Raw genomic sequence first — 19,679 nt, 5'->3', positions numbered from 1 at the left:
AACATGATCAAGTGCAGCTACGTATGTGAATTACATTACTACAAGTCTAAGACAAATGGTATGAGCGAGTCACCCCAAAGATATTCCAAATAATATGAATGCCCCAATCATATCGGATGCTTGCGCGTAATACTTGTTATTAAGGAACGCAATGCAAAGTTCAAAATTAACTTTTTTCAAGTTAAATCAAAGTGCAGGAAAGGCATATTGTCTCTGTAAGTGGGTAATTTTTTTGTGTGGCTTCCATTGATATTTGAATATGATGTTTTTTTCTTATTAATCGTTCGCGCAATGCCCGGATTTTCATCTAGTTTCTATACAAAATTCCTCTCCCCTTCCTTTTCTTTTTCCTTTGCATCTAAATAACGGTAAAAGAGCAGCGTGTCAAAGGGAACGAGATACTTTTTCTATTTAAGGAATGAAATGATGGAATTCGTTCCATCCCAACACAACATTTCATCGTCATTCAGTCTTACTAACGAGACAATATGACGAGAGATGCTTGGGTCTTCCTCTTCCTCAGCCTCCTCTCTTTCTTGAGTGCGATGCCCTTATTCGTCAATACATCATCCCCTTATTCGTCCCAACGTCCGAGCCATGCCAGTGAGTGCGATGCCCTGCTCCAGTTCAATCAAACATTTACCATCTCAAGGGACGCCTCTGCATATAACTGCGACTTTCGTAATTTCTTTTGGGCCAACACTTCATATCCGAAGACGGCCTCGTGGCAGAAGGGGCACCGATTGCTGCTCATGGGATGGGGTCACATGCCACATGTCAAAAGATTATGTGATCGGCCTCGACCTCAGTTGCAGTTGGCTTCGGGGAGCCCTCCATTCCAACAGCACTCTCTTCTCGCTCCGGAATCTTCAGCGGCTGAATCTCGCTGGTAACAATTTCATTGGCTCACAAATTTCATCGAGGTTTGGTATACTTACAGGGTTGGCACTTCTCAATCTCTCTGGTTCTTCCTTCTCGGGGATCATTCCTCTGGAAATGATATCTCATCACCTTTCCAGCCTAATTTCACTCGATCTCTCTGGCTACTACAGTGGATATTTGACAATAGAAGATGATCGTAGTTTCAGGAGGTTTGTTAGTAATTTCACTCAGCTGAGAGAACTTGCTCTTGGTTTTGTAGACATGTCCAGAGTTTCTCTTACCTCCTTCACGAATCTCTCTTCCACTCTGACTTCTTTGAGTCTTTATTACTGCTTTCTGCAAGGGAAATTCCCAATTAGCATCTTCCATCTACCAAACCTCCGCAGTCTCGCTCTTACTTATAATTTTAATCTCACGGGCACTCTCCCCCATACAAATTGGAGCAGTAGCCCACTCGTCCGCTTGAGTCTATCGTATACAAAGTTCCACGGACCAATTCCTGATTCAGTGGGGAATCTCACATCCTTGGAATATTTGGCCCTCATTGACAGCGAATTTACTGGATCGTTACCACCAACAATTGGAAACCTTGACCGCCTCTCTTTCTTGGCCCTCGGTGGTATCAACCTCAGTGGTACCGTTGACTTTGATATGTTTGCAAGGCTAAAGAATCTTGAGTACCTTTATCTTTGGAGGAACCTTAACGTAATGCTTCCAAACAATGGGAGCTGTTCCTTCCCGAGGCTCAAAGTCTTGTCACTGGATGATGTCAACTTGACCGAGTTCCCATATTTCTTGAGTTCTTCACCTGAGCTGGAATATCTGGACCTTTCTCAAAACAGGATCAGTGGTCCAATTCCTGAATGGTTTTGGAGAGTGTGGAAGAGCAACACGATGAGAGTCTTGGATCTCTCTTTTAATAATTTCACCGGAGAGCTGCCGATAAACTTATTCCGAAATTCAAGTGTTCAAGTCATTTACTTACCCAATAACAATTTTGACGGCCCCGTTCCGATTCCACCACCCAATATTTGGTTCTATTCCGTTGCAAACAATAAGTTTAGTGGAGACATTCCTCATCAGCTCTGCAACGCCAACCTGCTAGAAGTGAACCTCTCCAATAATAGCTTAATCGGTCCCATTCCTCACTGTTTCATAAATTTAAGTGCATTCGTTTTGGACCTCCGAGCAAATAAACTTTTTGGTCAGATACCAGAGATATTTTTCTCAGGGAGCAACTTGAGGACGATAAGGTTGAGTGAAAATCGACTTAAAGGTCCTCTGCCGCAATCTTTGGCGAATTGCAAGAATTTGGAAGTTTTGGATCTCAGTGAAAATGAGTTGGAGGGTCCCTTCCCTTATTGGTTGGACACTCTTCCGAATTTGCAAGTGCTCGACCTGAGATCCAACAAGCTTGGTGGTATGATTAACAGCTCCTGGAAGAATAATCATCCCTTCCCGAAGTTGCATATTTTTGACCTCTCTGACAACAGCTTTCACGGTCATCTTCCGGCTAAGTACATTGCCAACTTCATAGCCATGAAGGATAAAGCAAGGAGCCCTTCACAATACATGTTGGTAAATGATACTCTGGATCCCTATATAGATTCCGTTACGGTGTTCATGAAAGGATTTACCATTGAGTTGGAGGGAATTCTGCTAATGTTTATGACCATCGACTTGTCAAGGAACTTCTTCGAAGGAGATATCCCAGAGTTAATCGGAGATCTGAAGTTACTCAAGGGACTCAACCTTTCTCATAACAATTTGACCGGTAGAATCCCTTCTACTGTAGGGAACCTGACGAATCTTGAGTGGCTGGACCTCTCCTCGAACAAGCTCAACGGGGAGATCCCTAGAGGATTGGCGGATCTTACAATGCTCTCCTGGTTGAATCTCTCGGATAACCAGCTCGAGGGACTAATTCCTCATAGCAGGCAATTTGACACATTCAGCCACCCCTTTGATGGGAATCCTAGATTGTGTGGGTATCCCTTGCCAAAAGCATGTGGGACCGACAAGCAGCAGTTACCACCTTCGACTTCCCCCGAAGATGGAGAAGAGAAGGCGCAATTCGGGCACTGGATTGAATGGAGGGCAGTGGCAATGGGCTATGGATGCGGAATTTCATTCGGGATATTAGCGGGGTACATTATGTTGGAAACTGGGAGGCCCAAATGGCTGGGAAGAAAGGTTGAGCAATGGATGATGAGAATGGTCGAGAGGAAGAGACGCAGAAAGACAAATAGGCTGAAGAAAAACGCAGATCAGAGAAATCATGTGAGGTACTTGTTCTTGACTGATTTTGCACATTAACATGTGATTTTATAAGAATGAAAAAGTGCGTTTAGTATTTACTCTAAACACTTTTTTTCTCCTTTCCATAAACAAACACAAATTAATCAGGAGGAGGAGCGGAGGCTAATAAGATTGAAGAGCAGCAAACAACAATGCACGTGGAGGCTTCCATCAACCGAGGGTTATGGTAATTTATCAATGATCAAGTGGAAAGCTCACCTTCTTCAATCCATAAGCATCTTCATTTTTTCTTTTTCCGGTTTCGAGTGGAATGATAGTAATCATGTATTTTATTTCTCCATAATAAAATGAAGCATTTAAATGAGATCAATACAACTTGAAGCATCTGTTTGGAGTAGAGTGGTACTTATCGAAAAGTGAGGAACCAAATCTACAAGAATGAAGATTCTTATGCATCAACACGATAAAAGACTATTGACATGTCTAATGTTCGTTATTATATCTAAAACTGTGCTCTCTCACCACTGTAAAAGAATTGAGACCAGAGACTGTAGCACTAGCAAATCGAATAGCTTATCAAATGGAAGCCAAATATTACAAGTTTGGTGAGCCAGTCAGACTCTCATTATGCACTCTTCATATCCCAAAATTTTGAGCTGAGAATCCCTCTCCCAAAATTAAATGGAACCTCTTACTGATCAATCTTTTTTTTTTTTTTTTCCATCGAACTAGGATGGAGCCACATTGTCCTACGGAATCCTACAACAGTCATGAGCTATGGATTCCTTCCACGCCGCCACAAACTCCTGCCCTGCCTCTGTTCCTGCATTTGCCTACATCACCATTTAACTCGAGAGGTCACCAAATGAAGATGTTCTTACATTTCAAAGAGATTTACAGACTATGATTTTTTTGCTACTTGGAAATAAAAGATGAGGGAGGAAATGTTACGAGACAAGTTATACTGCCACAATCTGTTTTTTTTTTCCCTTTTGGAAAACAATAAATCTCTAGTAAACCAATCCAATTTTTCATTTTGCTTCAAGCAACACTAAAGAGAAAGTGGAAATACCAGAAAACTCATCATCATGGCATGCATGAAAGGGAACCCCATATATTTTTCATCTAGTAATAATTTTTGGATTATTGCGCAAGATATGGTATCAGTCGTTTATCAAATTTATCCCATGATTTAAAAATTACCTAGAAAGGCCCATGATTTATATCTAGTTCCAAATCTATTATGGCTTTAATTTCTCCATCAACATTTAACGATGTTGCTGACGTGGAACATAAATGGGCCCATTCTTTCCACTATGACATTTTACCCATGATAGATTTGAAAAAAAAAATTAAAACCATGAAATAACTTTGAGAAAAAATTAAAATCATGGAATAGAATTGGAGCCTACTTACGTTTCATTAACAAATAAATTGACAACGGGATATATTTGGAACAAGATGTAAACCATAGGTCTTTTTAGAATTTTTAAAACATTTGATAGATTTGAGAAAATAGTAAAACCATAGGATATATGGTGTAATAAGCCCATAATTTTTCATATCAAAATGATTACCACTCGGTCTAATGTCTACAACAAGTTGAATGAAAAAAATATCTTCATCTCAGTTTTAGAAAGAACATGAGGTGGACGCACAACGATATCCACCTCATGAATGATAAAGGAAAATCCAGTTTCAAGTCACACGAGATGTTACATAGGCTTCCCAAACAGTTTCTTTTGTACCGGTGAAAAGCCGGAGTACATACAATTCATAAGGCATAGGCTTGATTCATAGAGTATTTTGTCCCTCAATCAAAATATCATCTTTCTTTTTATAAGCAACTCAATCGATATATCGGCAACAAATAAGCAAACAGTCTAGAGAAGCACAATATGAAACAAAATTAGAAGTGAACTAAAGATGGATGATAATTTTAGAACAAAGTGAATATGCGAGCATCTGAAATGACTACGAACTAGATCATGACCTGCACAGGTAGAAGAAATAACTAAAAATAAATAAATATCTTATACTCACTTCTACTACAGAGCTGGAGTCTGCGGCAGTGTTGCTGACAGATGCTCGAAAAGCCTTTGTTTTGTGATCTTTTTCATCCTCCGAATATGTTGCGATCAAGAGCAAACAAACAATCAATAAGAACTTCATACTATGATCCAATCATCGACGGCTGATTAAGGAGCTACAAGGCAGTACATTTACTCCTGAATTACCGACATTTATCGTGTACCAGCTAGTCAACTAACATTGGCCGTATTCTTAAGATTATTTCAGTGCAATAAGCTGAAAATTCTTTCATAGCGTTTCTTGGGTGCCGCTATTCAATCACTCTTTTATAACATCAGAAATTTTAACAAAATTATACCAGTATATTTTTCCATAATTTTTACATTTCAATAGAATTTGATAATTGATTACTGGCAAATTAAAAGTAGTATATAATTTTAGATAAGTTTCATGATGAGCTTTCTATGTGTCAACCTTTTATTAAGCTTAGTCATTTTTGCCACGACCCGAATTTACAACAAAGTTTCCCCTATAATTTCTAATATTCCATACTAATCAATAACTTGCTATACATCTCAAAATAATTAAAAAAAAAACCAGCCATCTCAAAAGATCATCTAACATGATCGTCACACATCACCCATAGGACAACTAAACAAAATTTTTGGGTCGTAACATATTAACATTATTCTACATATGCTTACTTCCTAAACTCGGAGCAGATCTAGCTGCCAAAAATCTTCACGTTGATTCCCGATGTCCAAAAGTTTCTCCTGCACTAGTCTAGCCTCTAAGTCATCTGAAATATATATATATATATATATATGTGTGTGTGTGTGCGCGCGCGCGCGCGCGCAGGGGTGAGCTGCATTTCAGTGAGTACTATATTCTAAAGCAAAATGAGCTAATATACTATTATAAATTCACATGCAATCAATCGTATGCATATATAATCAAATATATTCATAATCTATAATAATTCAAGTCCAATAGCAGCATATTCTCTCAAACAATTAACTCAACAGTCAATATCAAACAACAATAATATAGTCATAGCATCTCATTCCTTATGATAGTGTTGAAACGGTATCGTAACCCTACATATTTCAAGTAAATCACCCACTTCTTCCCTCCTCCTCTCATAATCCATATCTCACAAGCGGGGGCCGCCTATTAACATCTGGCGGTAAGAGTTGACTATCATTTATATTCTACCGGGTCCACCGGGCCCAACAGACCTCCTAATTATATTTCGTTGGATCTAGCGGCCGATCATTTCCCCATTTATATTCCACCAGGTCCAGCGGCCGATCAGACCCCTATTTATATTGCCGAGTCCAGTGGCCGATCAGGCCCCTATTTATGTTTCATCGGGTCCAGCTGTCGATCAAAGCCCAATTCGTAATTTGTCGGGTCCAGTGGTTCCATGATTATAATCCAACAATAATACCAGTACTCTCACATATATCACAACATCCTTTTAAACAATATATCAACAACCAAATTCTCGATTTGCAACCTGTCACACTATTTTTCCTAATTTATTATATTATATTATATATATATATATATCATTTTATAATGGAATAAAGTACTCACAAACACCCCCAAGAAATAACTCAATGAGTTTAGTCTTCCGGATGCAAGGGTTCAGTCTCTTCCGTCCCTATACACCATAAACATGACAAATCAGTAAGTATATCAAGCTCTTACTATCCAAATATATGTATATATATAATATGACAGATGGTGCCACGTCATCCTTAAAGAAAACCCATTAAAACTCGTGGGCTCCAAATTATAGAGAAATAGTTAAAGCCACTAATCATTTCAAAGGAAGCAGCCAATTTGAAAGAATTTCTTATAATTCAAGGCAAAAGAAAATTCCCTACTGCCATTGCCATCGCAACCAATTCTACCACCTAAGTATTAGCTCCCTATATATCAAGAGCTCTAATCCCTTCAATTCTTCAATTACTTACGATGCTCTAAAAATTTCATTCTAACGAGCTCTTACGAAGTACTAACACACACACACAGAATTCAAGAATCAGATACAAACGGATAGCTGAGCTTACTGAACCTAGCTCCTTTGATCGTATAGCGCAAATCAACATAAAACAACTCTATATCAACCACATGCAAGAAACCCAAATAACAAGTCAAAAGAAAAACCAACATGCAAATCACCCACATGCAAGATAACCCAAATAACAAATAGAGAGAAGATCAACAAACACAACAAAGGCAACAATTTCAGCTCGGGCATACCAAACCGTGTTGATTGTCTAAGCAAATGCAAGTTTTAGCTTCAATTTCGAGGTGTCCTACCTATATCCCGACTCTCCCTACTTCATTTCCCTCGATTTCCCTCAGTATGACTCCTCAAGCTTTGCACCTTAGACTACCTCCAGCGGTTGTCTCAGCCGTGTCTCTCATGCCCATGTGGCATGAGAGAGAGATGCGCAACAGCTTCTCTACCGTTGGAGTGCGTCTCTCATTTGAGAATGAGAGACCAACGGGTAGCTACCGTGTGGCAGCTCTTGGACCCTACGCAACAGCTTTTGCCCCTTTTTTTTGTTTAAAATTCAAATTATAGGACTCACTTTAGAAACTGAGTATGTATTTAATTTTATGTATAATGCATGATGTTCAAATTTTTCCTCATTTTTGCTTTTTACCCACCGCCATTTATGTTGATCAATCAATTTAACACCGCCTTGCTTTTCCCCTCGCGGATTATTCTTTATTTTGTTCCTGACGGCCAAAACAATGAGAGAGGGGGAGAGAGAGAAACTGAGAGAATAATTTGACTGGGAAAATTACAGAAAATTAGAGCCCGATCGGTTTTTGATGTTGAGATTTGGAGGTTTGTCAAGAGTGTCACGATCCGAAATTTCAACGGAATTTTCTTTAAATTTTCTCGATATCCATTACCACATAAACTATTCATATAAAAGTATGCTTTCCATAAACTCCTAAATGTAACCAATTCATTAAGCTCCAATATTTGTATACATCTCAAGAGGGTACTCTTTTTCACCAACATCAGTAAACCACACAAACAAAAGTTTCAAGTCGTAATATACTTATAGCATTCTACATGACCTTACTACCTACACTACGAGTGGATCTAATTGCAAAATCCTTCACGCAGATCCTCAATGTCCAAAAAGATTTTCCCATGATGTTAGTTTAACTCTTCGCTCATTTGAAAAATATATGCAGGGGTGAGCTGCGTTCAGTGAGTATTAAATTCCACAATAAAATGAAGTATCAAACTTGTTTATGCATTCACATCAGCAATTACAATCATATCACTCACTTCAAAATTACTAATGATATATATATATATACATATTTTTCAGCCTTGAACCTTTCTCTTATCAACCAATTCAATATTACATAACTCAAACAATCATTCTTAAGCAACAAATAATAGCCATAGGGTTTCAATCCACGCAACAACGTTTCGACGGTATCGTGACCTCGCACTCATAACGAGCCTTCAACAAAACTCGCTCTCGCTCTGGCTCTCTCTCTCTCTCTCTCTCTCTCGTCTGTTCTCTCCTCTTTCTCTCTAGAGATTAGACATAACCGGGCTTCTCCGAATCCCATCCAACCTCCTGTTCTATCCCTTAAAAGCAAACAACAAATCATCATGACATCATCACATCACATCACAGCCCAATCATTGCTCCAAAAGGTAGCAACTTTATATATACATATATGCAAACACAAATATAAAACGAAGCCCTTATTAAGGGATAAAGAACTGACACTCACCTGGACCATTTTCCTGCGGAACAAATTGAGGAACAAGTCATCGAGCGGGCCGGGCTTACACTCAGTTCTCTCAGCAATCCCATCGGATTCGACCTGAGGAAAACGATGAACTCATCATCGGTTGAATTGAACATAGCAAGTTCTCTTGTTCCCAACTTGAACCGATATCGACCAGAGCAGAACAGAACAAAATAGCAGCGGAAACGACGGGAATTCTGGAGAAGCTTATGGATTTGGGGTGGGAAAAGGAGCAGGTGATAGAAAACTTGGGTTTCCGGTGGTGGGGATTGCGAGTTTGATGAGAGGGAGAGGGAGAGGGAGAGAAGAGATGGAAGGAGGAGGAGGAAGAAAGGCCAGTGAGGTTATCTTCCTGTGGCTGTGATGGAGCTCTCTTGCTCCAGTCCAGTCCTCAGCTTCACTGTTTGGAAGTTTTTCTGTACGGCTTTCTGTTGAAGTCAAGACGGAAAATTCATGCTGCGTGGGCTTTATCCTTAATGGTCGATCTGGCTCGACTGAATTAGTCGGGGTTTAATTGAACTTTTGAATATCAGTGTTCACACAGAAAAAAAAAAAAGAAATTTTGAATTTGCTGGACTATTTTATTGTTAAATAAAATTCTTAAATTATGGTAATAACGAACTTTCTATTTAGTAACAGTCTTGTTTTGTTTTTTAATGATATAAGTTTCAAAAACTGACAAAATACTTACACTGAAGGGAAAAAAAGAAGAAGATATTTGCTATTTAGTAAGAAATTATACATAAAAAAAGAAGATATTTGCTATTTAGTAAGAAATTATACATACAAGCATATGAAAAATTGGTATGTGGCGCTCCCCCAATCAGGTTCCAAATATCCCTTATTGGAAGCAACCTCCTAATTGAAGTTAAATTCTCTCGGAAAATATTTGGATAATTAAAAATAATGAAAAAAAAAGTTTTATTAATTATATAACCTCAAACAATAGTATTGTTTAGTAGAATTGGTTCATAAAAAGATTCAACAACAGTCGCGCAGAAACCATGAGATGCAGTGCCCTTAGTAAATTGCACTTTTATGTGAATTTTACATGTAATGTATGGTTTAAAAATCCTTGAAAGCACCTCATTCATGGTTGTCGTTGTTCAAATGAGAATTAGTCTAAACGAACGAGTTAAAAATATCTCGTAATTTCATCGGTAAAAATAATAGTTACATCATTTTATATAGCATGTCCATTTTGTTGGTCAAAATGACTTATTACGAAATTTGTATTCATGTTTTCGAAGTTATTGGTGAGACTGATTCTTGTCCTGACATCAATATAATTCTATCCATAAGGCGCTTCTAGTATAGGTTTCATAACCTTTCACAAGTTCATTCATGTGGAACTCACTTCACACTGAACCACATCTATATATATGTTGTTAATTTTAACTATTGTAATGAGAGATTATGAGACCCTTTTGGTGCGTTTAGATTTAGAGTTAAAGTAATTTTTATTTTAATTGTGGAAAAAGATAAATGAGTTGGGATTATAAATTCGACTTGAGAAACGTGTGTTTTTGTTGTGTAGTGAGTTAAGTTAAAGTTAAAGTTAAAATTTTTGACTTGAAAAATGTTTATTTTTATTGTATAGTGTGTTGAGTTAGAGTTAAAATCAAAGTAATTTTAACTCCCAAAATAAACAGGCCTTTTAGTTCTTTTGTCTAGAGCGTCTTCCCTGTCGTTAATATACAAATACAATTCTTTGAACTCTATTTGATAATTAATTCTGTGCAACATTGACCAAAAATCTAATTAACTCGTTTAATATAAATTACGAACTAAGTTATTAAGGTCTCCCAAAAAAACATACTAAATTATAAGAAAGTCTAATTAGTTAATTTAATATGGATTATGATCAGCTGATATATTAAAGAAAAGCCTAACAAATTTTTTTTTTTTTAAAAGGACACACGAGAGATTAGCAAAATTGAAATAAGAAAGTAATCGCAAATATAATATGCACGTGCCCACATAACGCGCGGAATGTAAGACTAGTACGCCGTTAATTTGGTCGTCAAGAATCCAAAGGATGCCGCCTTCGTCTCCGCCCATCCCGCAGCTCCGGAAACTGTTAAACCCTCGCCAAAGCCCTCTCTCACCTCAGCTCACACCAGCTGTGGAAGCAGAATGGGCACAGGCCGTCCGGTAGCCACCAAGCTCTTGCAGCTATGGCAGCGAGGCACGGCTGCGAAACCGGCGGCGGACTCATTGTCGGAAATGCCTAGGCCGCTCATCAAGAATCTGGCGGCCGCCGGAGCTACCGGAGGGAGCGTGTGGGGAACGTCAAATGTACGCGCATTGGAGGGGAAGCGGGTGGGCAAGCCTGAGCCAGTGAATATCATCACGGACCTTTGGAAGGAGCGTGAGTACGATGACGCACTTCAGGTGAGTTCTTCCCCGAAGCTAAAGGTAATTGCAGATTACTTCTGCCATGACCATCACATGTTTGTGGTGATTTCCGCGAATTAAGCGACTGTTTCTGAGGAGGCTCACTCAATTTTCCCATGATCAGATCTCAATTTATAGGTTTGGTTGTTCTGTTGCTGATTAACTTCGATGAAACTAAACGATACATGATAAAGTAAACATCCGATCCATAAGCGAAGCGTCATTCTTGAGGATAAATGTGGATAGTCTGCTGTGGTTTTTGTTTGATCTCTGGTGATTAATTAATAAACTTGGGAGATTGCCACGACATTCTGCGTGAAGGCTGAACTGCATAACTGATGTACATGCGCCTTTGATGTTCATGTTGCTTCATTCAAGTATAGGTGACGGGGAGGATGGAGAATCGGAATATCCCCTTTTCGTTCCAGGATCATGCCACGCACATGCGCTTGGTTCGTATATCAAAAGTCGAAGGTGTTGCAGCAGCTGAGAATTATTTCCACAACCTCCCGGCATCTGCGAAGAACAAGTATGCTTATGGAGCTCTTCTGCATTGTTATTGTAAAGGAATAATGAAAGACAAGGCATTGCTGCTGCTCAAGGAGATGGAAGGATTGGGTTTTGTTTGTTCTGCTTGGCCTTACAATAGGATCATGAGCATGTACATGAGAATCAGAAAACCTGAGAAAATTCTGAGCCTAGTAGAGGAAATGAAACGGCAAAACATCTCATTGGACTTGTTTACCTATAATATGTGGATGCAGAGCTACGCGTGCCTAGATGACGTGGAGGGAGCAGAGAGGGTCTACCACGAAATGATAGAACATAATGATGCATCCCTTCATAATTGGACCATATATAGTTCCCTAGCTTCTATCTATGTTAAGGCAGGGCTCACTGAGAAAGCGGAGTCAGCTCTCAAGAAGCTAGAGTCGGTTATGAAGCCCAACGAGCAAGAGGCCTACTACCATCTTATCACCCTCTACGCAGGTCTTCGTAATCTGGGGGAGGTGCATAGGGTGTGGGCATCCCTGAAGGCAGCTTTTCGCATAAATACCAACTTTAGCTATTATATAATGCTTAGCACCCTTCGTAGATTGAAAGACTTCAAAGGTTTAAAGACAGTATTTGAGGAGTGGAGGTCTAGCTGCTTGAACTATGACGATAAGTTAGTGATGATTGCTCTAAGTGCTTATCTGGGTCAAGACAGACTCGAAGAAGCTGAAGCTCTGCTCACGGATGCCTCGGAGAAGGCCAAGAGGCCATTCTTCCGTGGTATGGAACTGTTCATGGTATATTTCTTGAGGAAGGGTCAGGTCAATCAGTGCATGGAGTTTCTGAAAGCTGCCGTGTTCATGTCCAAAAATGGGGAGTGGACCCCAAAGGGGCGTACGATCAATGTGTTTCTGATGCATTTCAAGGGGAGAGGAGATGTAGATACCGCAAATGAATTGTTCAATCTTTGGAAGGATGTAGGCGGTCTCAAAGGTATTGCCTACAGATTGTTGCTCAACACCTATGCAGCTGCAGGCAAAACTGATCCTGAGATGCGTAGAATGCTGGAGCAAGATGGGATTGAGATGGACGATGAGCTTGAGAAGTTGCTTGGAAAGGTTTGCCCCTCCTCATGACTTCTTGGTAAGGGGCTACTCTCATTTATTCTGGAGATATATGCCGAAATGCATAGGAAGGGAGCTTACATACATTTTCCCGAGTATTTGATATCGAGGACGCACCAAGTTGATATCTAACCTCTATTCAATTGTCTAGAGAATGATTGCGCCGTCCATGTCATTGTATAGTTTACTCATTAACTTCTGGCCGGGTACAAAGATGTCAAACAGACTATGCTTTAGCAGATGCTGTATCATGGAGGATGTAGTATTTCTCTGTTTCTCCCTTCGCTGTTATGATATTTTGATTGTGTTCTCTCTTGTCTGCCTTCGTGTGATCGAGCATTAGATTTGCAAGGAACATAGTCGATCACATAATTCGTGTCATTGTATTGGGTTGCTGTTTGTACCAACCATTATAACATCGAGCCTGTAATGGTAATACATTGTTTTTCTGTCAAACAGCTTGCCAACTTGGATTGCTGTTCAAAGTAAGAAGTGAACCGTCTTCGATCCGTTCCGGCTGTAGAGCTGTAAGCTAATGTGGGATTCTGGTAGTAGCTTTGCTCATGCTTAATGATTGCCGTTCCCTTATATATTTATTGAGTTTTGATCTTTTAAATGGTCCGTTCAGCTCGAGCTCTTTCACGACCCTGATTCGAGTTTTGATTTGAGAATAGCATGACAATCGTCACACACGATGACAAATGTTGTGACTTATAGCACGTCTACCACCATTGCTAATTCCTCCAGCATCACTTGCGACTATTTTCTCTTCTCGGCGCTCTTTCCTGGCTTTGATCAATTATCCTTTGTGTCTTATTAACATCTATCACCCTGGATCAAAGAAGCAACTCCATCACGTTGTCGAATGTCAATTCTATATAAGATTATTGCTTACTCAACTCTTACTTCAGTTTTTCTTTTTCTTTTTTTTTTCCCCTTTGACACAAGCAAAATATCAAATATGTTCCCCTGACTCACACTCAATGTCATGTATCGAATATTTTATTTTATTTTATATTTTTCCTGCAAATTATGTTAGCAGATACATCAGCTCTTACCAACGTCGAGAGCGCAAACGATGTCGTTTACCCTCTCCGCCCATCCAATGCTCCGACAACTGCTAAACCTTCGCCAAAGCCCCCCTCCTCAGCCAACGGAAGCTGGGGAAGCAAAATGAGCACAGGCCGTCCGGTTGCCACCAAGCTCTCGCAGCTATGGCAGCGGGGCACGGCGGCGGCAGCAGCAAGGTCGATGCCAAACAAGCAGAGGTCACTCATCAAGAAGCTGGCAGAGGGGAAGCCGGTGAGTAAACCTGACCTGGTGAATATCATCAAGGACCTGCGGAAGGACTGTAAGTACGAATACGCGCTTCAGGTGAGTCTCCACCCGAAGCTCAAGCTTTAATCAGTGTTGACATCAATGCCGATGATTGAGGCATATCTTTGATCATCAATGCCAACAGTCATGTCCACGCTTTGTTTAAGTTCCTTGCGGATTACTTTTGTATGCTAATTGCCGAATTGAGCAGCTATTTCCGGAGAGGCTCACTCAACTATCTTATCATCAGATCTCAATTTATAGTTTTGATCTTTCTCTTGGTGATTCCAGTGGAACTAAATGATAAACAATAAGGTAAACATTGGATCCATAAGCGAAACATCATTGCTTGAGGATAGTCTGCTCTGGTTTTCGTTTGATTTGTTGTAATTTTTGCGAATTGATAAACTCGAAAGATTGCCGCCACATGCTGTGAAATGCATAATTGTTGGAGCGGTAAAAAGAATAGCAGTCGCTGTTGAGGAAATTATGCACCCCCATTGATGTTTGTGTTGCTTCGTACAAGCATAGGTGATGGAGTTGATGGAGAATCGGAATATCGACGTTTCATTAAGGGATTATGCCATTCGCTTGGATCTTATATCAAAGGTCAAAGGGGTTGCTGCAGTTGAGAATTATTTCCACAACCTGCATTAGCGGAGAACAAGTATACCTATACAGCTCTTTTGAATTATTACAGTAAGGAAGCAATGGAAGACAAGGCATTTGCTGCTGTTCAAGGAGATGGGAGGATTGGGTTTTACTTGCCATCCTTTGCCTTACGGTAACATTATGAGCCTATACATGAGAATCAGAAAACCCCAGAAAATTCTGAGCCTAGTGGGGGAGATGAAACGAAAAAACATCTCCTTGGACTTGTTGAGCTATAATATGTGGATGCAGAGCTACGCGTGCATAGATGACGTGGAGAGAACAGAGAGGGTCTACCACAAAATGTTAGGAAATTATGCGTCTCTTTGCGATTGGACCACATATAGTACCCTAGCTTCGCTCTATGTCAAGGCAGGGCTCACTGAGAAAGCAGAGTCAGCTCTTAAGAAATTAGAGTCGGTTGTGGAGCCCAAAGAACGAGAGGCCTACCACCATCTTATCACCCTCTATGCAGGTCTTAATAATCTGGGGGAGGTTCAGAGGGTGTGGGCATCCCTGAAGGCGGCTTATCTTATCAACAACAGCAGCTATGTCGCGATGCTCAGCAGCCTGCATAGATTGAAAGACTTCGAGGGTTTAAGGAAAGTTTTCGAGGAGTCTGTCTGACTGCTTGAGCTATGACAATAGGTTAGTAAAGATTGCTATAAGTGCTTATCTGGATCAAGACAGACTCGAAGAAGCTGAAGCTCTATTCAAGGATGCCTTGGAGAATTCCAGCAGGCCATTCTTGCGTGGAATTGAACTGTTTATGGTATATTTCTTGGGGAAAGGGCGGGTAGTTCGGAGCATGGAGTTGCTGAAAGCTGCTGTGTTCATGTGCAAGGAGGGGAAGTGGATCCCAGAGGAGCGTACAATCAAAGGCGTTTCAGATGCAATTTGAGGGGGGAAGAGATGTAGATTCCGCAAATGAATTGTTCAATCTTTTAAAGGATGTAGGCGGTCTCAAAGGTACTGCATACAGACTGTTACTCAAGACTTATGCAGCTGCAGGCAAAACTGATCGAGAGATGCGTAAAATGCTGGAGGAAGATGGGATCGAGATAGACGATGAGCTTGAGAAGGTGCTTGAAAAGATTTGCCCCTCCTCATAACTTCTTAGTAAGGTACTACTCCATTTATTCTGGAGATTTTTTCTGGATTGCATGGGGAGGGACCTTTACATATATAATCCCAAGTATTTATGATATCGAGGACGCATGAACCTGATATCTAACCTCTATTCAATTGTCTTGGGAATGATTGCGTCGTCCATGTCATTGTATAGTTTTCTCACTAATTTTGGGATACAAAGATGTCGAATAGACAATGCTTTAAAGAGGCTGCATCATTCCTCTTCACTGATATGAGTTATATCTTGTCTGCCTTCACTGATCGAGCATTGGATTCAGAAGGAACAACCATTATAAGATTGACTCCCAAATTTGTCATTGTATTGGTTTGTACTTTGCACCTAACTTTAAACCTAAAATAATGGTCGCCCGATGTTTTTCTGTCATCAACTGTTTATGATTGCTGTTCAAGGTACAATTACAACGGTCTTCAATCTGTTCCGACTGTATAGCACTTTACTAATCACTAATGGGTGATTCCAGAAGTTGCTTTGTTCATTCTTGGTCATTGCCGTTTTCTTGTATATTTATCAAGTTTCAATCTAGGCAATCGTCGGATTTTACTTGTGCATTTCACAGCTCTGCTATGAAAGTTTTCGACTTGAGGGTATGAATGAATATAGGGAATAAAGAGCCCAATTGCTTCCCATCTATTGATTTCCTTACTGCGCAATGAGCATCGACTGATTGCAAAGATGGACAGACAATGGTCACACGATAATGAATCGGATATTATTACTTATAGCATGTCTTCCATCATTGCTAATTCCTCTGTCACGCAGCCTTCCATGACCTTTACTTGATGATCCTTGAGTATCTTGGGGTCTGACGGAATCTTTATAGTCGGAGTCTTCTCTGGCTTTGAAAATGCAACAATCAATCTTCTTCCTGTGAATTTTTTCGCACTTGCCTCCGCGCCGTCTTAAATGTGCTGAGAACTTCCCTCGCCGTCATATAAACGTCATCACCCTCGATTGCAGAAGCAACCTCCCCCATGGCATTGTCGAGTGTCAATTAAACATCGGATTGTGGCTTACTCCACCACCTTTTATTTAAGTCTTACTTCACTGCATTGATGAAATGCAACAACTGAAAGACATCCTCAAAACCTCAGCAGCTAGCACAATGCATCATCAACTTCGCCCGAGTATCAGAGAACTAATCATACACGTTACGGAACATTCTCTTCGACTCCTTTGTATTTGGACTGTTCGGTGTCTCTAGTTTTGCATGATCCACATCTTGGAACCCGATGCTGTCTCAAGGTTACATTCTACATCTGATATCACCTAGGTGCTAACCGTACCTGAGATTCAAACTTCCCCGTGGAAGATCATGGTCTACATCTTTTTCAGCTCGAAATCCGAATAAGATCACAACTCAAGGTGAGTATTGTATAGTTTCTCTTCAGACACCTTTGGTTTCCCAAGTGTAAACCGTAAACTAACAATCAAAGAGGAAGTAATGTAACGACACATGCTTTGCTCTGGTAACAAGAAGTTATAGGTTGGATAGTCGTCGTGGAACTACACATGTGTTTTTATTAGCTATTAGGAATTATTTCAATATTGTAGTAGACTAATGAGCCTTCATTGTAACCGTTAAAGAAGAAGAAGAAGAGAAAAATGTGAAGTAACAAGGTCTTTTAATTTGTTTAGTTATGAGGTTTCTATTTTCTTTCTTTTTACATGTCTATGTGTATCCGAACTAATTTTAGCAGATATGCCCCTGCCGTCAAGAGCAGACGGCGCCCGTTTGTTTCCGCCACTACTGCTCTCAACTGCTCTGCAAACCGTAAAACCCCCCGCCAAACCCCTCCGCTCAGCCCACCCACCTGTAAGAGCAAATCGAAGCAGACCTTTGTTCGCATAGATGAATCCCGGACGGTCATTAACTGAATGGGCTCTTAGGAAAATCTCCTGTCTATGCCGATTGTCAATTGAGCAAATGACTAGCTCGTTGACGTGTATTTGAATGTCGATTTATAGTTTCAATCACTCAGTTGGTAGTTATTTCTACTGGAACAAAATGATTCATATTCAATAAGGTAAAATGCATGAGTGAAGAATCATTGCTTGAGGATGGATACTGTTCATCTATAGTGAACAACAAGAATGAAACAAAACATCGTGCTTGGATTGGTTACCCTGTGCCAACAAGTAGTTGTTTTGATGCTTGAATTTGTCTCTTGGAAAGTGTAAAGATTCATTCAACGAGATGCGGCACTCTTGGATCTTATAACAAAGGTCAAAGGGGTAGCTGCAGCTGATAATTATTTCCACAGCCTCCTGGCACCTGCGAAGAACAAGTTTACCTATGGAGCTCTTCAGAATTGCTACAGTAAGGAAGCCATGGAAGACAGGGCATTGTTTTAAATCATGGTCCAAGCCTGGCTGCTTATTTTAGCTTAAGCATTAGTGCAACTTTGCAAGTACAACTTTGCCGAGTCGTCTTTTATTTTAGGGACGATGAGGAAAAGAAGATTTTGTAAGATTTTTTTTTTTTTATCCTAGAGGACAACAGGCAAGCATTGCTTCGCATTTTGCTGATCCCAAATGCTTGCTTCTCTGTATCCTTCTTTAAAACTTATCCTTTAACCGTTAAGCAACCTTAATCTATGGCAGGTTTTAGTTATCCATGGTGGCTGCCAGTCTTCAATTGCTCCATTTATGGGTCGGCCTGGGTTGTACATTGAAGGATCAGTCTCGCCCCCCGTTTCTGATGTTGACATTAAGGTAATAGCTGCAGGAGACAGTGAGAATGCTCCACTAAGGAAAGGTGATTTGGCCCTCGACACCACCACGAGAGAAGATGGTTCCTTTGTTTGAGGGCCTCTCGATGATGACATAACCTACAGAGTCGAGGCTTCTAAGGTTTGGATGAGCACTTAACTCTTCTTTCTTGCTGTCTTTAGTGATTAACTTCTTTATTGCTACCCGCCACTTGCATCCCCTGGAAGAGACTTTTGAATTCGTATCTGAACGAAGTTCTTCCAAATATTTTAGTGGTGATTTTAGTTGCGCCTTTTGTAAATGCTACAGTCTAATTGAAAATATTGCCTTTTTTGTTTATTTGCCTCTCCATGATTCAAGAATGAGTTCAACAGTTGGCTGAGAAATTAACAGAGAAGATGATTCTCTCCAATATTATAGGTGGCCAATAGGCAAGTCCAGTGTTATAACACTCGTTGTTCAGGAGTATTTTTAAACCATAACTGCATTTGATACAAGTAACTTATTGAGGAATTGAACATTTATATGTTATACAAGTAACTTACCCCTGCAGCTTTTGGTGTATGTTCTCATTATTCATCTCCTCTGCGTGCTACAAATGACTTTATTTCCTGACATTTCTCTTATTGCTGCAGTCTGGGTATTATCTCAAGCAACCTTATTCTTTCTCTTGCCAGAAGCTTGGTCAAATATCTGCTCATGTATATACAAAGGATGGTGCTAGAGAACCCATCCCATCTGTGCTACTTTCATCGAGTGGGGATGATGGCCATAGGAGCAACTCAGTCTCTACTGCTGGTTGAGAATTACTCTTTGATAACTTATTCCCCGGAAGTTTCTATTTGCGTCCTCTGCTC

The 19,679-nt window shown here is 40.1% G+C and overlaps 3 protein-coding genes and 1 long non-coding RNA gene across 9 annotated transcripts; 3 read left to right on the top strand and 1 right to left on the bottom strand.

Moving 5' to 3' along the window:
* Nucleotides 1-425: 425 nt before the first annotated feature.
* LOC116213134 (receptor-like protein 9DC3) lies at nt 426-3,552 on the top strand. Of its 2 annotated transcripts, none has more exons than XM_031547967.1 (2): nt 426-3,162; nt 3,289-3,552. In XM_031547967.1, the coding sequence occupies exons 1-2, from the start codon at nt 598-600 to the stop codon at nt 3,490-3,492; spliced, it is 2,769 nt and encodes a 922-aa protein (XP_031403827.1). In that variant the 5' UTR covers nt 426-597; the 3' UTR covers nt 3,493-3,552. The 2 variants fall into 2 exon arrangements, with proteins under 2 accessions (XP_031403827.1, XP_031403828.1); XM_031547968.1 differs by having other exon boundaries at nt 429-3,167; nt 3,289-3,448.
* A 138-nt stretch (nt 3,553-3,690) lies between these two features.
* On the bottom strand, nt 3,691-9,421 carry LOC116213135. Of its 2 annotated transcripts, XR_004158004.1 has the most exons (4): nt 8,959-9,417; nt 5,877-6,838; nt 5,185-5,252; nt 3,691-3,974 (listed from the first exon to the last, which is right to left on the bottom strand). It is a non-coding gene; the product is annotated as an uncharacterized LOC116213135 (long non-coding RNA). The 2 variants fall into 2 exon arrangements; XR_004158003.1 differs by having other exon boundaries at nt 5,185-6,838; nt 8,959-9,421.
* A 1,551-nt stretch (nt 9,422-10,972) lies between these two features.
* On the top strand, nt 10,973-14,053 carry LOC116213969 (pentatricopeptide repeat-containing protein At1g02370, mitochondrial-like). Of its 4 annotated transcripts, XR_004158182.1 has the most exons (4): nt 10,973-11,394; nt 11,757-13,011; nt 13,452-13,540; nt 14,035-14,053. XR_004158182.1 is itself a non-coding variant. In XM_031549145.1 (3 exons), exons 1-2 carry the CDS (start codon nt 11,113-11,115, stop codon nt 13,002-13,004), a joined length of 1,530 nt encoding a protein of 509 aa, XP_031405005.1. In that variant the 5' UTR covers nt 10,973-11,112; the 3' UTR covers nt 13,005-13,011; nt 13,452-13,637. The 4 variants fall into 4 exon arrangements, 3 of the variants coding, with proteins under 3 accessions (XP_031405005.1, XP_031405006.1, XP_031405007.1); XM_031549145.1 differs by lacking the exon at nt 14,035-14,053 and having other exon boundaries at nt 13,452-13,637; XM_031549146.1 differs by lacking the exon at nt 14,035-14,053 and having other exon boundaries at nt 10,975-11,370; nt 13,452-13,637.
* Nucleotides 14,054-14,224: 171 nt separating this feature from the next.
* Nucleotides 14,225-16,588, top strand: LOC116213970 (pentatricopeptide repeat-containing protein At1g02150-like). Its single transcript, XM_031549148.1, has one exon. The coding sequence runs from the start codon at nt 15,054-15,056 to the stop codon at nt 15,585-15,587; it is 534 nt and encodes a 177-aa protein (XP_031405008.1). The 5' UTR covers nt 14,225-15,053; the 3' UTR covers nt 15,588-16,588.
* The last annotated feature ends 3,091 nt before the right edge of the window (nt 16,589-19,679 follow it).

This window comes from Punica granatum, chromosome 7 (genome assembly GCF_007655135.1).
Source record: "Punica granatum isolate Tunisia-2019 chromosome 7, ASM765513v2, whole genome shotgun sequence".
NCBI lineage: Eukaryota > Viridiplantae > Streptophyta > Magnoliopsida > Myrtales > Lythraceae > Punica > Punica granatum.
This window is presented reverse-complemented; position numbering and strand designations above follow the sequence as displayed.

What these genes read in the sequence shown, in the direction of transcription:
- LOC116213969 (XM_031549145.1), top strand. Translation starts at nt 11,113, where the DNA reads ATGGGCACAGGCCGTCCGGTAGCCACCAAGCTCTTGCAGCTATGGCAG. An exon ending in GTTCTTCCCCGAAGCTAAAG is followed by an intron (nt 11,395 to 11,756) that starts GTAATTGCAGAT and finishes ATTCAAGTATAG; the next exon opens with GTGACGGGGAGGATGGAGAA.
- LOC116213134 (XM_031547967.1), top strand. Translation starts at nt 598, where the DNA reads ATGCCAGTGAGTGCGATGCCCTGCTCCAGTTCAATCAAACATTTACCA. An exon ending in ACGCAGATCAGAGAAATCAT is followed by an intron (nt 3,163 to 3,288) that starts GTGAGGTACTTG and finishes CAAATTAATCAG; the next exon opens with GAGGAGGAGCGGAGGCTAAT.
- LOC116213970 (XM_031549148.1), top strand. Translation starts at nt 15,054, where the DNA reads ATGGGAGGATTGGGTTTTACTTGCCATCCTTTGCCTTACGGTAACATT.